At 44.0% G+C, this 14024-nt stretch overlaps 1 protein-coding gene across 2 annotated transcripts in view; it reads left to right on the top strand.

Annotated features, from left to right (window-relative positions):
* Window positions 1-14024, top strand: part of PITPNA (phosphatidylinositol transfer protein alpha) — a 41903-nt gene that overhangs the window by 20994 nt on the left and 6885 nt on the right. For both annotated transcript variants that reach the window (XM_035027600.1, XM_035027599.1), the window contains 4 exons: window positions 775-858; window positions 2955-3032; window positions 3184-3294; window positions 4126-4248. In XM_035027600.1, the coding sequence (XP_034883491.1) occupies window positions 775-858; window positions 2955-3032; window positions 3184-3294; window positions 4126-4248 (396 nt within the window). The remainder of the gene's footprint in view (window positions 1-774; window positions 859-2954; window positions 3033-3183; window positions 3295-4125; window positions 4249-14024) is intronic.

A 14024-nucleotide genomic window follows, 5' to 3' on the forward strand; every position in this document is an offset into this window, starting at 1 on the left:
TCAAGATAGACTGTTCAGGGAAAAAACATGATGCAGAAGAGTGTATGTATGTGCTACCATTTGTTTTAAAAGAAAAATCTGTACATGGGTATTTGTATGTGCATGGAATCTGGTAGTGGTGGCGTTACTTGGGAGGGGCTGGAAGGTAAGCAAGAGAAAGATTTTTAAAAGCATCAAAGTAGGGGCGCCCGGATGGCTCAGTCGGTTAAGTGTCCGACTCTTGATTTTGGCTCAGGTCATGATCTCAGAGTCGTGAGATTGAGCCCTGCGTTGGGCTCCGTGCTGAGCGTGGAGTCTGCTTGAGATTCTTTTTCCGTCTCCCTCTGCCTCTCCTCCCTGCTCACATGCATGCATGTGCACTCACCCTCTTTCTATCTCAAATAAATAAATAAATAGATAGATAGATAGATAAATAAATAAATAAATAAGATCTTTTAAAAAAAAAGGGCATCAAAGGAAGCAGTCTGTGGCTAAACAGGCGGTATGTCCATGAGTGTTTGTAGTCAGCCTTTACAGACGGGAACATACGGAAATAACGTAAGTGCTGTAAGCAGCCCTGAGTGTTTTGCCCTGCTGAAATCAGAGCATTAGTTCTCACATGTGTATCTACTTAAAACCCTCCTCCCGTTCCTTTGGGTAACTTTGTGTGTAATTCTTTGCTGGTAGGAATCTCACATCTGTGGCTACGGGAATAGCTGTTTCTGGGTCTTCATTCTGGATAAAGGGTACTTTGTAGCTGACAAAAACTACACCGTGGTCCTCTTGTTCCTGCAGGTGCATAAACTGGAGCCTGAGGCGTGGAAACACGTGGAGGCCATATATATAGACATTGCAGATCGAAGCCAAGTACTTAGCAAGGTAGGGACTGTTGAACTGTTTAACGAGGCCTTTGAAATACAAAAATGACTTCTAAGTGTCAGAGAAACCAGGAAACCATACCGAACTGGGATCAAAGGGAAAGTTCTCTCCTGGCTATTGTTTGTTTTATTTTTTAAATTACAATTAAGAATTCTCTTGTCCTGACTTGGGGATTCCACCAGGAAGATAGTGGCCTGTTTGGTTTCTGGAAATTATCACCGGACAATGTAGGTGCTGAGGATAATTTGCTCAGCCGAAATGACAGAACCTGAAACTAGTTCTCAAATTCATTCATTTTTCCAACCCAATAATTAAAAAACATCCTGCCTATTATGTTTGGAAGACTATGTTCTGTGAGTTCCAGCAGAATATATGAAAAGACAGATGCCCTGCCCTCAAGAAGTTGGTGGTGGATTCTCAGAGTAACACATGGTAGTACACACCTGGAAAAGGTTTGTACTCTGCTAAACCATGAACTTGGAGGGAACAGGGACCAGGTCTGTCCTACTCAGTGCTGTGCTCCTTGGAAGTATTCTTTTAGGGAGGAAAGGTTAGATTCCTGCTCATTCAGTACTCTTCCTATTTGACAGAGGCCCGTTGGGATCCGGGCAGAGGAATTTGGCTCTCTGCCCATTGGTGGGGAGTAAGTGTTTGCTCTCCATGTCCCAGGGGTATGATACCTCTTTCCTGGAGTCACTCTCTCTGTGCTTAAAATATCTTGATTTGTGCATTTCCAAAAAGATATGAAAACCATCTTGTGTTTTCCTTGCCTATATCCTCACTTCCACCCTCAAAAGTTAGTGGCTTTTTCAAAAAACTTTTTATTGAAGTATAGCATACAGCAAAGTGAATATATCCTAAATGTGTAGCTTGATGGCTTTTCTCAAACTGAACATACCGAAATATTTCTCAAACAAATGCTAACAGAGAGTATGGCTCTTTGTGTATTTTGTCAACTCTGGTTGTTTTGTGTGAGGAGAGAGAAGCAGAGGTGGGGAAGATTTAATTAATTTATTTGTGTTTTATTTGTTTAAGTATAGTTGACACAAAAGGTTTATTTTTTTTAAGTACACATAGATAATCTTCTTAGCTTTGGGAAATACTTTATAACTTGTGTGTGTATGTGTGTGATTTGTTTTTTTCACTATTTTTGTTAAGTAGGTATCATAGTAAGTTTGCTTTTCCTAAGCCCATATTAGTCAGTGCAGAAGAACACCAAAGATTAAACTTTCCTTAGGGCTAATTCACACCCAGCATTGGCTACATTATAACTAGGTGGAGTGAGACTGACAGTAATACAAGGATCGGTTCTACACATTGGACATTTCCAGTAATGATTTTAGAAAGATAAAGATAAAGAAAAAGCACCAGAGGGAGATTGGATGAGATTTCAGGTTTGACAGCTAGTTCTCATCTCTGGCCATGTTTTAGAATCACCTGCAGAGGTTTAAAACAAAACAAAACAAAACAAAAACTCTGCTGCCCTTACCTGCAGATATATAAATATTTTTTAGATTTTATTTATTTATGTGAGAGAGAGAGAATGAGAGAGAGCACATGAGAGGGGGGAGGGAGGGTCAGAGGGAGAAGCAGACTCCCTGCTGAGCAGGGAGCCCGATGCGGGACTCGATCCCGGGACTCCAGGATCATGACCTGAGCCGAAGGCAGTCGCCCAACCAACTGAGCCACCCAGGTGCCCTACCTGCAGATATTCTTACTCGCTGGATTTTAGGTGGAGTGGCCCAGAAATCTGAATTTGGAAAAAGCTTTCCCTGGTAATTTGGATGCTTATCCCGGGTTGAAAATCTCTGTTTTTAACAGTGGAAATATGTGCCTGCTTTAATGTGGGTAAAATTGAAAACAAACCATGGCAGAGAAAATCACACAACTCTCCTCTGAGGCAAATGTAAACAGTTCTATATCTTGTTTATAACACTTTCCCATATTTTCACTATACCAGCAGCTTCAAGACTGGTATGAAGTGTACTCTGATGGAAAAAATCTAATCTCGGTCCCCCTCCCTCTCCCTTCCTTTCCCTCCCTCTCTCTCCCTCTTTTCCTTCCTCCCCCAACTCCAATTCTACAACTTCTCTCAGGATTACAAGGCGGAGGAAGACCCAGCAAAATTTAAATCTATCAAAACAGGCCGAGGACCCTTGGGCCCAAATTGGAAGGTGCAGTTCATACCCTCACCACCGGGGGGCAGGGTGTAGCATGGGCAGACCTCTCCCCAGGGAGGAAGGAAATGGCTAGGGTGGGCTAAGGGAGAGCCAGAGGTCGGCCCTCTCAGTTACCTGCCTGCCTATATGTGTGTCTCTAATACAGCAAGAACTTGTAAATCAGAAAGACTGCCCATACATGTGTGCGTACAAACTGGTTACTGTCAAGTTCAAGTGGTGGGGCCTGCAGAACAAAGTGGAAAACTTTATACATAAGGTAAGTGACCAGGGTGAGGCCTTCCCCGTGTGTGTGTGTGTGTGTGTGTGTGTGTTGGTGGGGATGTATTTTGCCCAACAAGAGAAGATCATACAACCCACGTGACTTGTGGCCAACAGTGGCAGACATCAGAATATTTCAGTCTGATTTCCCAGACCCCCACTTCCCCTTCCACTTAACTGTCCTGCAGCTTAATACCGTCTATCCAGGGGCACCACATGTGACAGGGAAGGAAACTGAAGCCAAAAAAAAAAAAGGAAACAGGAATCTAGGGTTTACTATGACTGAACTGCAGATGCAACTCAGTCTTCCTCTTTTCTTGAAGCCGAAAGGCAAGAGGTCCTATGAACCAAATTCTCCAGTGCCCTGAATTCTTGAACTGGACAGACCTAAGGCATTTTTATAGCTTTTTCTCTGTGTTAGAGCCTCGCTCTTGGGCCCCGTTTCATAGACGTTGGCCAGTTTTAACCTGGCCTTAGGCTCCAGAGACAAGAGGGGAACTTGGCACAGTTGTTTCTGGGCCTTGGCTGAACCGTGAGCTCGTAGGCTGCCTGTCTTGGTAGCATTTTGGGCACAGGGCCTAGCTGTGAGGCAGGTACCCATCCTCTCCAGGGAGCTTCCTCCTTCTTGATGTGATACCTGTGGTCATGTGAGGGCAAAAGTCACTGACTTTTGGGACCTGTGGGCTCATCCATATAAGCCAGCCAGGCAGGCACCTCTCCTCCCCGCCCCTTCAAGAAAGTGGGCTTATCGACATGGAGATCATGGGAGGGGAGCTGCAACAGTGGCCTCTCCCTTCTGGGTTCTAACTAGGTTCCCTCCTTTTTGTAGCAAGAAAGGCGTCTGTTTACAAACTTCCACAGGCAGCTGTTCTGTTGGCTCGATAAGTGGGTTGACCTGACTATGGACGACATCCGAAGGATGGAAGAAGAGACGAAGAGACAGCTGGATGAGGTAAGTGGGCTCCTGGAGGAGCCTGGGCTCTCGACTCAGTAAATCCATGAAGGAGACTAGCCTGTGGGCCTGTGGGCCAGGTCATGAGGGCGCCGCCTGTGGCTCTAGGAACATGTCGTGTCCGCGCGAGTCAGGCTGGTGCCAGGTAGTTTAGAACCGTAAGGAAGAGAACAGCTAGTGCTCTTGAATTTGCAGTCTAGCCGAGGTCTTGGCATATTCCGAGAGACAAATATGGCAGTGTGTGCTGCATGCCAAGTGAGTAACTCTGCAGTGGTTCTTCAGAACTGGTGGGGTGGGGGGAGTCCTGCTGGGCTGCAGGATGGGAGGTGGCCCTGGGAGGAGGCAGGCTGGCCCGATTCGTGAGCACCATGCACGTCACCCACAGAGGACAGCAGCAGGTCCCACACAACTAACTACTCTGTAAGGTTCTTTTGAGCTGTTTTTAGAGTTTGGACCCTTGGCTCTTTGGGGGGGGAAGGGAGGGCTTGGCATGGATCCAAGGAGGAGGGCTGTCTGCTCCATGGGAGCTGAAGGCCTAACACTCCTGCCTCATTTGGGGATGCTTCTCTGTGAGGCTCACGCTGAGGAGATTGTCAGTGAGTCAGGTTCAGATCCTTACTGCGTGAGGGCACCATTCTAAGGGCTTTTACATACACCATCTCCTGTGATCCCCGCCATACCTGTGAGGAGACAGCACTGTTCTTGCCCCCCGCAGATGAGGAGGTAGCGGCTCCGAGAGACCACTCCGTGCCCAAGGTCATATAGCCTGCAGGTGACACAGTCAGGGTGAGAGGCATGCTCTAAAGCACTTGACTTCTCTTCCTCCCTTAAACGCCATTCGGGGCCCTCCTGCCCTCTCGGGGCTAAGATTAAGGCAGGAAGCTCTGTGTCATAACTGCCATCCATTTCTCCCTCCTTGCCCTGCGTGGGCTGGCCTGGAGCCAGACGTCGGCAGACATCGCTGTGCCCAGCCTTGCCTGGCTCCCCAGCAGTGCCTCAGACGAGACCCAGGCCCGAGTGCGTGTGGTGCCCCCGCTTCACTGTGCTGGTCTTGGGTGCAGACGTGGCCAGGAGTTCTTCCTTCCTTAGCTCCTGTGGCAGGCACATGTTCTGGTTATTCATCCAGCTGCACTGGCAGGGAAGTGGCAGGATTTTGGACACAATTCCTGATTCTTCGACTGAGGATCTTCAGGAAGTGGTAGATTTTTAATGTCCAGGACGCTGTTGATTCTGACTATGTAAGAAGAGGCCTGAGTGTTTTGGTCACCCGAGTCCTGACAAAAAAAAAAAAAAAGGAAAAAAGTTACCAAACAAAGGAGTGCGGAGACTTTGGGGTTTAGCCTGGAGCCTCAAGCCTCCTGCTGCCTGACAAAGGCCAGTCGAAAGTATACTGGGGTTCATGGGAGCATTTATGGACAGGCTTTTACTCTTTGGGTAGAATTTGAATTCCTGGAGCTGGAAGAACTCTCCAGAGGAGCTACTGGATCTGCCTCCCTCAGATCCAAAGTTTGAGAGGCCTCACTATCAGGGAGGTATTTTTTAGTCCCCCACCTCTCTCTGCGTGTTTCTCCATTCTGTGGAGAATTGTGCCAAAAACCTAGAATACCACTATCCTCCAGGATAACTGCAAATGCAGGAAACCCGCTTTAGAATTGGAATTTAAATAGTTTGCAGTGTAAGAGAAAGCAAAACCAAGTCTCAGTTGGTAAGCATCTAATTCTTGGTTTCAGCTGAGGTCATAATCTCAGGGTCCTGGGATCGAGCCCCGCATCTGGCTCTGCACTCAGCGGGGAGTCTGCTTCTCCCTCCCTCTGCCCCTTCCACTCGTGCTCTCTCTCTCAAATAAGTAAATAAAAATCTTAAAAAAAAAAAAAAAAAGCTGCACTTATTTATTTCTTTAAGAGCGAGCGTGTGCACGAGCAGGGTGGGGGGCAGGCAGAAGGAGACAGGGAGAGAGAATCTTAAGCAGGCTCCATGCTCAGCGAGGAACACAATGCAGGGCTGGATCTAACTACCCTGAGATCATGACCTGAGCCGAAACCAAGAGCTGGACACTTAACTGACTGAACCACCCAGGCGCCCTGTGCACGTATTTAATCTATCCATCTTGATGAATTTCAGATAAGTATACACCTGTGAAACCACCATGACAGTCATTGCCATAAACAAAAACATTACCTCCAGAAGTATTTTTATAATTTTCAAACTCGGAAGTATCTCAGGCTTAGAAGGGGGAAGCTGTCCTCCTCTGCCCTGCACCTGGAGTTCCAGCCCCCAGAAGCAGCCCCTTGCAGTTCTTATGGTTGTTTCTTTTGTTAATTACCCCCGTATTTCCAAAGATTATACTTAGGTGCTTAATTCTTTATTTCTCAACTTTAGATATTAATGGTTGACTTTTCTTGTGGAAGATTTAACTCCTGTACCCCACCCACCTCTTTTTTAAGAAGACTCACACTCTCTTTTCCTTCCTCCAATATCACAATGTGGGGTTAATTCATTATTCAGGTTGATATTATGACATATGTCATTCTTCTCCCCAACTGAGCACTTTAGTCTGCTCCTGATATTTGTTCCTTTCTTGGAAAACTCTTGTTTTTTTATGGCTGAATAAAAAACCTGTTAGCCTGAATCTAATATTACACTGTATGTTAGCTGGAATTTAAATAAAAACTTGAAAAAAAAAAAAAAGAAGTTAGTAATTGCTTCCCTCCCTTTTGTAGCTCAGTTTTATGTATCTCTGTCATTAAGTTTTGTTTTTGAGTCTTTACATGGATGGTCTGGTCTGGTTGGTGTGTGATATGCACTGCGTAATAATGTAGGTGATGTCAGTCCATCCTTATTGATTTTGCTCCCCCTCAGTTTTTTGGGTTTTTTTAAAGATTTTATTTATTTATGAGAGAGAGAGTGCGAGCATGGGGGTGGGGTGGGGGGGAGGAACAGAGAGAGAGGGACAAGCAGACTGTGCACTGAGCACAGAGCCCAACTTGGGGCTCGATTTTAGGTCCTTAAGATGACCTGAGCTGAAATCCAGAGCCAGCTACTTAACCGACTGAGCAACCCAGGTGCTCCCAGGTCTCCTCAGTTCTAGAAAATGTTTTTATAGGGGCGCCTGGGTGGCTCAGTTGGTTAAGCGACTGCCTTCAGCTCAGGTCATGATCCTGGAGTCCCTGGATCGAGTCCCGCATCGGGCTCCCTGCTTGGCGGGGAGTCTGCTTCTCCCTCTGACCCTCCCCCACTCATGTACTCTCTCTCTCTCATTCTCGCTCTCTCAAATAAATAAATAAATCTTAAAAAAAAAATGTTTTTATATTGTAATTTCTCTCTCTTTGTATCACAATTTTCTCCCCTCTGTTTTGGTTTTTTTTCTGGAATTTTTATTAGAATTTAGAAGTCAGACCTCATGAATTGACCTAATTTTCTTAAATTTTCTCTCTCTTTTTGTCTGCTTTCTGGAAGATATTTTCCAATGTTAACTTCTCATCTGTTGAATTTAAAAACATTTTATTTATTTTTATTTTTTTAATAATTTTGTTTTCTTTGTTTGTTTTTTTTTTTAGATTTTATTTATTTATTTGAAAGAGAGAGCATGAGTAGGGGGAAGGGCAGCGAGAGAGGGAGAAGCAGGCTCCCTGCTGAGTGTGGAGCCCGACCTGGGGCTCCATCCAGGGACCCCAGGATCATGACCTGAGCCGAAGGCAGATCCTTAACTGACTGAGCCACCCAGGCGCCCCTTAAAAACATTTTAAAGTACTTCTTGTGCTGTGTTCTTTTTCTTAAGTACTTTTTCTGTTTTTCTTTGTGCATTATCTTCCTTTTCTAAAGCTATGGCTTTTTGTTTTTGTGTTTGGTTTTCGAGGTTTCTCTGCCCCCTGTATGTTCTTTGTTTCCTCTGAGAATTCAGGGAGGAAACACCAGGGCACACCACAGCCAAACTGGTGTCTTTTTTTTCCCTCACTTACAAATAAGTCACCCGTTTTCAGCCCCAGCTGCACTCCCACCCTCTGAGGTACTTGGTGCTTCCAGTTCCTGAGCCTTTGGAGAACCTGCAGCACAAACAGGTCTGTCCTTTTTAGCTCCCCTCCTCACAGGCCCTGGGGTGTCAGTCCTGCTGCTCTGTGAATTAGTCACTAATCCATCCATATTTCATCTTCCAGAATGTTGCTGCCATCTCTTATTTGCTGTTCTTGTTGCCTTCATGGTTTTATTTCTTTTGCTTATTCCTTTACTCTCATCGTAGTAGGGCTTGGGGGACGAATAGCATAAATGCATGTTTACAATCTGCCATGATTAACTGTGAATTTGCAATAGGAATTATGACCCTTATTCTTTGATTAATGCTCAGTAGCCTAGTGTGGGTGGGTTTTTTGTGTCACTATAAGGCCACGGTCACCACTACTGTAACTCTAGTCCCTGTGGGAGGGTGGACTCACCATTCTTGGATGAGGCTCAAGGGACCAAGAGATTAGTCCTTTGCCCTAAAAAGAAAAATGTCAGGAAACGTGTGCCTGTAGGGGAGCAGTGTCTGTCCATGTGTTTCCCTCCCTTCTTTCCTCTTTCTCTCCCTTCTTCCCTCTCGCTCTTTTTTTTTTAATTTTTTTAAGATTTTATTTATTTGTGAGAGAATGAGAGACAGAGAGCATGAGAGGGAGGAGGGTCAGAGGGAGAAGCAGACTCCCAGCTGAGCAGGGAGCCCGATGCGGGACTCGATCCAGGGACTTCAGGATCATGACCTGAGCCGAAGGCAGTCGCTTAACCAACTGAGCCACCCAGGTGCCCATCCCTCTCGCTCTTTTAAGAAAAAGACTCATAATCTCAAAATTGGAAGAAGGCACCTTAAAGGTCACTTAGTCCAATTACCTGTCCAGTGCTTGAGTCCTCTCTGCAGCTTCCCCACCGGCCTGCACTTGATCACCTCCTGTATTGGGGAACTCACTATCTCTTGAGCATGGTGGTAATAAAAATATTTTTATTACTAATAGAGGCTAATATTTGATTGAGGTCTTACTGTATGCCTGTAGTGTGTGGTCAGCATTTTCTGTGAATTATATCATCAAATCGTCATGTCAGCCTGTGCCAAAGTGTTATTTTCATTTTATAGATAAGAGAAACTGAGGCTCAAAGAAGTTGAGGATATCTTCTAGTTCAGTGAACAAGTGCCGCCTGGACCTTTGGCCACAAACTCTGTAGATAATGAACCTGGGAGGAGAAAACTCATTTTAACTGTTAAGAAAACTTGTTTCCTGATTTGCTGGCCTCTAGAACATTTGCTTAAAACCAGCAGAGATACTGAGTGTCAGTTAGAGTGCATGATTAAGATTCTGCAGCATTTTCTTCCCCAGCCTTCCCTTGTGGGGCTTCCTTCTAAGTCCCTGTTGCCTCCGTGATTCCTCTGGTCCCTCCATAGCCCATCCCTTTGTGATGGAGCTGAGAGGCTGCATGACCCCCTTGCTCCGCTGGCCCACCTTGGGGGCTGTCTCTGAGCCTCCTTGTAGTCAGTCTCCCTATCCACATGCTTGTGTGTGAATGGGCCTGTCCTTTCTCATCTCCTGAGTCTTGATGCAGAGGTCCCTTGCTCCATCCTATGGCTTTCTGACAGATGGATGATGGATCACCATCATTTTTAGATTTTAAGTCTTCAACTATGAACTGGTTACCCAAAGATTGTATAAGTGTCCCTGTGCAGTGAAATACCTGGCAGGACACTAGATTTCTTTTTTAAAAGTAATAAAATCTTTTAAAAAAATAAAATAAAATCTTCAAAAAAATCTAGAAAAATAAAAAATGGAAACCCTAAAGTTTCCAGTTTGTGATTGGGGTAGATAGAAGTTTGGAGAGTTAAGCTGATAAAGAGAAGTCACTCAGTGCTGGGCCATGGGAGAGTAGGGAGTAGGGAGTGAGATTCCAGTAGCATGTGCAGAGGGCTAGCTCATTGTGTTGAGGCTGAAGGATCCGTGTATGTGGAGGAGGATGTTGTTCCATGAATTCTTAATTCTCTCTCATCTGCCCAACAATGATTGACCCCAGGGCAGACTACCTGGAACATTGGCCAGCATCTTGAAATACAGGAAGTAGCTTTATTTTCTTTTTGGTACAATCTCATTTTTCAATAATAAGTATTGTATTGTATCAATAATGTATTAACATAGACAAACTTTTTTTGGAAATAGTGAAAAGCAGAAAGAAATCAGTTGTACCCTGGTTATTTAAAGACAACCTCTAGGGGTGCCTGGGTGGCTCAGTTGTTAAGCATCTGCCTTCGGCTCAGGTCATGATCCCAGGGTCCTGGGATCGAGCCCCGCGTCGGGCTCCCTGCTCTGTGGGAAGCCTGCTTCTCTCTCTCCTGCTTCTCCCTCTCCCACTCCCCCTGCTTGTGTTCCCTCTCTCACTGTGTCTCTCTCTGTCAAATAAATAAATAAAAATCTTTAAAAATAAAAAAAAATTAAAAAAAATAAAGACAACCTCTAGGGGCACCTGGGTCGCTCAGTCGGTTGAGCATCTGACTCTTGGTTTCGGCTCAGGTCATGATCTCAGGGTGGTGGAATCGAGGGTCGTGGGATTGAGCCCTGCTCCTCGCTCAGCACAAAGTCTGCTTGAGATTCTCTCACCTTCCCTTTGCTCCTCCCCCCCACTTGCTGGCACTCGTGTGTGCTCTCATTCTCTAAATAAATAAATAAATTAATTAATTAATAAAATCTTTAAAGACAACCTTTAAAACATTTTAAGTCTTTCTATACACTTTTACTTAGTTATAATCATATTGCATGGGCCAAATGGGAATCCTACTTTTTTCTCTGAACATTGTAACAAATATATAACATTATAACAAATACAAAGTTTCCCACTAAAAGAGTTTCTTCACATACACGTTTCTGACTGCAGCATACACATATTGCTCACACTCTGTCATTGCCCTGTGTTGGATTTTCCTTCATGTTTCCAGGTTCTCACTGCTACAGATAATGCCGTGATGAAAATTTTTGTGCGCTCAGTTTTTTCAGTTTTTTGGATTACTATTTGGATTTGGATTAAGATTATTTCCTTAGAGTAAATTCCTACAAATAGAATTAGAGAATATAAGACTCTTATTATTTATTACCAAATTTCTTTTCCAAAGGGCTTTTCTTTCTTTCTTTTTTATTTATTTATTTGACACAGAGAGAGCACAAGCAGGGGGAGCAGCAGAGGGAGAGGGAGAAGCAGGCTCACCAAGCAGGGAGCCCGATATGGGGCTCGGTCCCAGGACCCTGGGATCATGACCTGAGCCAAAGGCAGACGCTTAACGACTGAGCCACCCAGGTGCCCCACCAAAGGGCTTTCTAAAGAGCTTCTAAAAACCGTTCTGCATGTGCCTCATATCTGTTCCTTCAGGAATGCTAGGTCTGTGGTTGCTTTTCAGTGTCTTAAACTGAGTTTTTTTTACTAGCTTTATTTTTTTATTGAAATTTTATTTTGAAATGATTGTAAGATTCCTATGCAGTTATAAGAAATAACACATAGAGATCTGTTTCTCCCAATGGCAACATGTTGCAAAACTATACCACAGTTATCACAATTGGGATATTGACATTGATACTTTTGCTAGGTGTGTGTGTGTGTGTGTGTGTTTTGTAATCAAAGGAGTATCTCATACTTCATAGTAAAAACAATTTTCAAAAGCTATAGAAAAATAGGGGCATCTGGCTGGCTTATTTAGTAGAGCATGCAACTCTTGATCTCGGGGTTGTAAGTTCGAGTTCCATATTGGGTATAGAGATATTTATTTATTTATTTAAAAGATTTTTAGTGATTTCTTTTTTAAAAATAATAAAATCTTTTTCTTTTTTTTTTTTAAAGATTTTATTTATTTATTTGACAGAGACACAGCGAGAGAGGGAACACAAGCAGGGGGAGTGGGAGAGGGAGAAGCAGGCTTCCGGTGGAGCAGGGAGCCCGATGCGGGGCTCGATCCCAGGATCTGGGATCATGACCTGAGCCGAAGGCAGACGCTTAACGACTGAGCCACCCAGGCGCCCCAAAAGTAATACAATCTTTAAAAAAATAAAATAAAATCTTAAAAAAAATCTAGAAAAATAAAAAATGGAAGCCCATGTATTCCAACCCCTGGCCTTATTCCCTAGAGAAAATCAGTTAAAAACAAACAAACCAAGATTGGAGTTTCTATTTTCATATTCCTTGACTATATGTGTATACATAGCCTGCAGTAGCTTGATCAGAGGAACAAACATCAGATAAAATCTCATGGTGTTCTATAGGCCCCAGGAAACAGGAAAAAAGCATTCTTAGAGCATTTCATTATAAGAATGAAATAATGTATTTTTATTTCATGGCACCCTCTGAGGTGACCTTGTCTCTGAGAGTAGGGGAAGCCATCATGTTCCCTGATAGAAAGTTGCATCTTAAGCAGTAGGAAAACAGGACCTGGCTTTGCATTAGTAAATTAAAGCAAGGCAGTAAACTCTTAGGGTATACATGGATCTGGTTGAGGCCCACAGAGCTTTGCTCCCCTATATTAAATATCAGCTTCTCTGAAATTGAAAATTTACGTGGTCATTAATGAGCACATTTAATGAGCACATCTTTGTGTTTTTTAAAAAAATTATTTTGAGCCAAGATAACGGAAATAACCTAAGTGTCCATCCATAGATGAATGGATAAAGAAGATGTGGGGGCAGGGGGTAATGTGTGTGTGTGTGCGTGTGTGTGTGTAAATAGAATGGATGGCGTATCAGCCATAAAAAGGAATGAATCTTGCATCGTGACAGTATGGATGGACCCTAAAGGGTATGATACTAAGTGAAACAAGCCAGACAGAAAAAGACAAATACCATATAATCTCATTTATATGTGGAATCTAAAAAACAAAACAAATGAACAAACAAACAAGAAACAGAAATAGGGGCACCTGGGTGGCTCAGTCGTTGAGTGTCTGCCTTCGGCTCAGGTCATGGTCCCAGGGTCCTGGGATCGAGCCCCGCATCGGGCTCCCTGCTCGGTGGGGAGCCTGCTTCTCCCTCTCCCACTCCCTCTGCTTGTGTTCACCCTCTCGCTGTGTCTCTCTCTGTCAAATAAATAAATAAAATCTTTAAAAAAAAAAACAAACAAACAGAAATAGATTCATAAATACAGAGAACAAACTGGTGGTTCCCAGAGGGGAGGGGGGAAGTAGGTGAAGGGCATTACAATGTACAAACTTCCAGTTATAAAATGAGTAAGTCACGGGATGAAAAGTACCGCACACGGAATACTGTCAACGGTGGTGTAAGAACTTTGTGTGGTGACCGAACGCAACTACATTTAAGTGGCGAGCGTTTCCTAATGTTTCTAATTGTCGAATCACTATGTTGTTGTACGCTGAAACTAACATAATATTGTATATCAGCTGTACTTCAATTTAAAAAAAAATTATTTTGAAAGAGTTTCAAACTTACAGAAAATGGCAAGAATACAAAGAATTCCTATATACCCCTTGACCCAGAGACCCCATTCCTTTGAAGCAGAGGATAGAGCCCCAGGGCCACACACTGCACCCTTCTAGTGTCTCTTAATCTAGAGGTTACCTCTGTCCACCTGAGGCACAACAAGGTATCACGAGCTCATCATTTTCCTTCCATGACACAGCCCTGGGACGAGCCGTATCTCTAAGGAGTCCTCGTTCCTTTCCATGGAGGGGGCTAGGTGTGCTCATGACTGCTGGGTGTTGCTGCCTCCAGGCCTTCTCAGAGGACAGAGCTGGGGAACTTTTACATCTATAGTTATTTCTCCCTCTGTCTTACATA

The sequence above is a fragment of the Mirounga leonina genome, unplaced genomic scaffold (assembly GCF_011800145.1).
Source record: "Mirounga leonina isolate KUSES-001 unplaced genomic scaffold, KU_Mleo_1.0 Mir_200, whole genome shotgun sequence".
Taxonomy (NCBI): Eukaryota; Metazoa; Chordata; class Mammalia; order Carnivora; family Phocidae; genus Mirounga; species Mirounga leonina.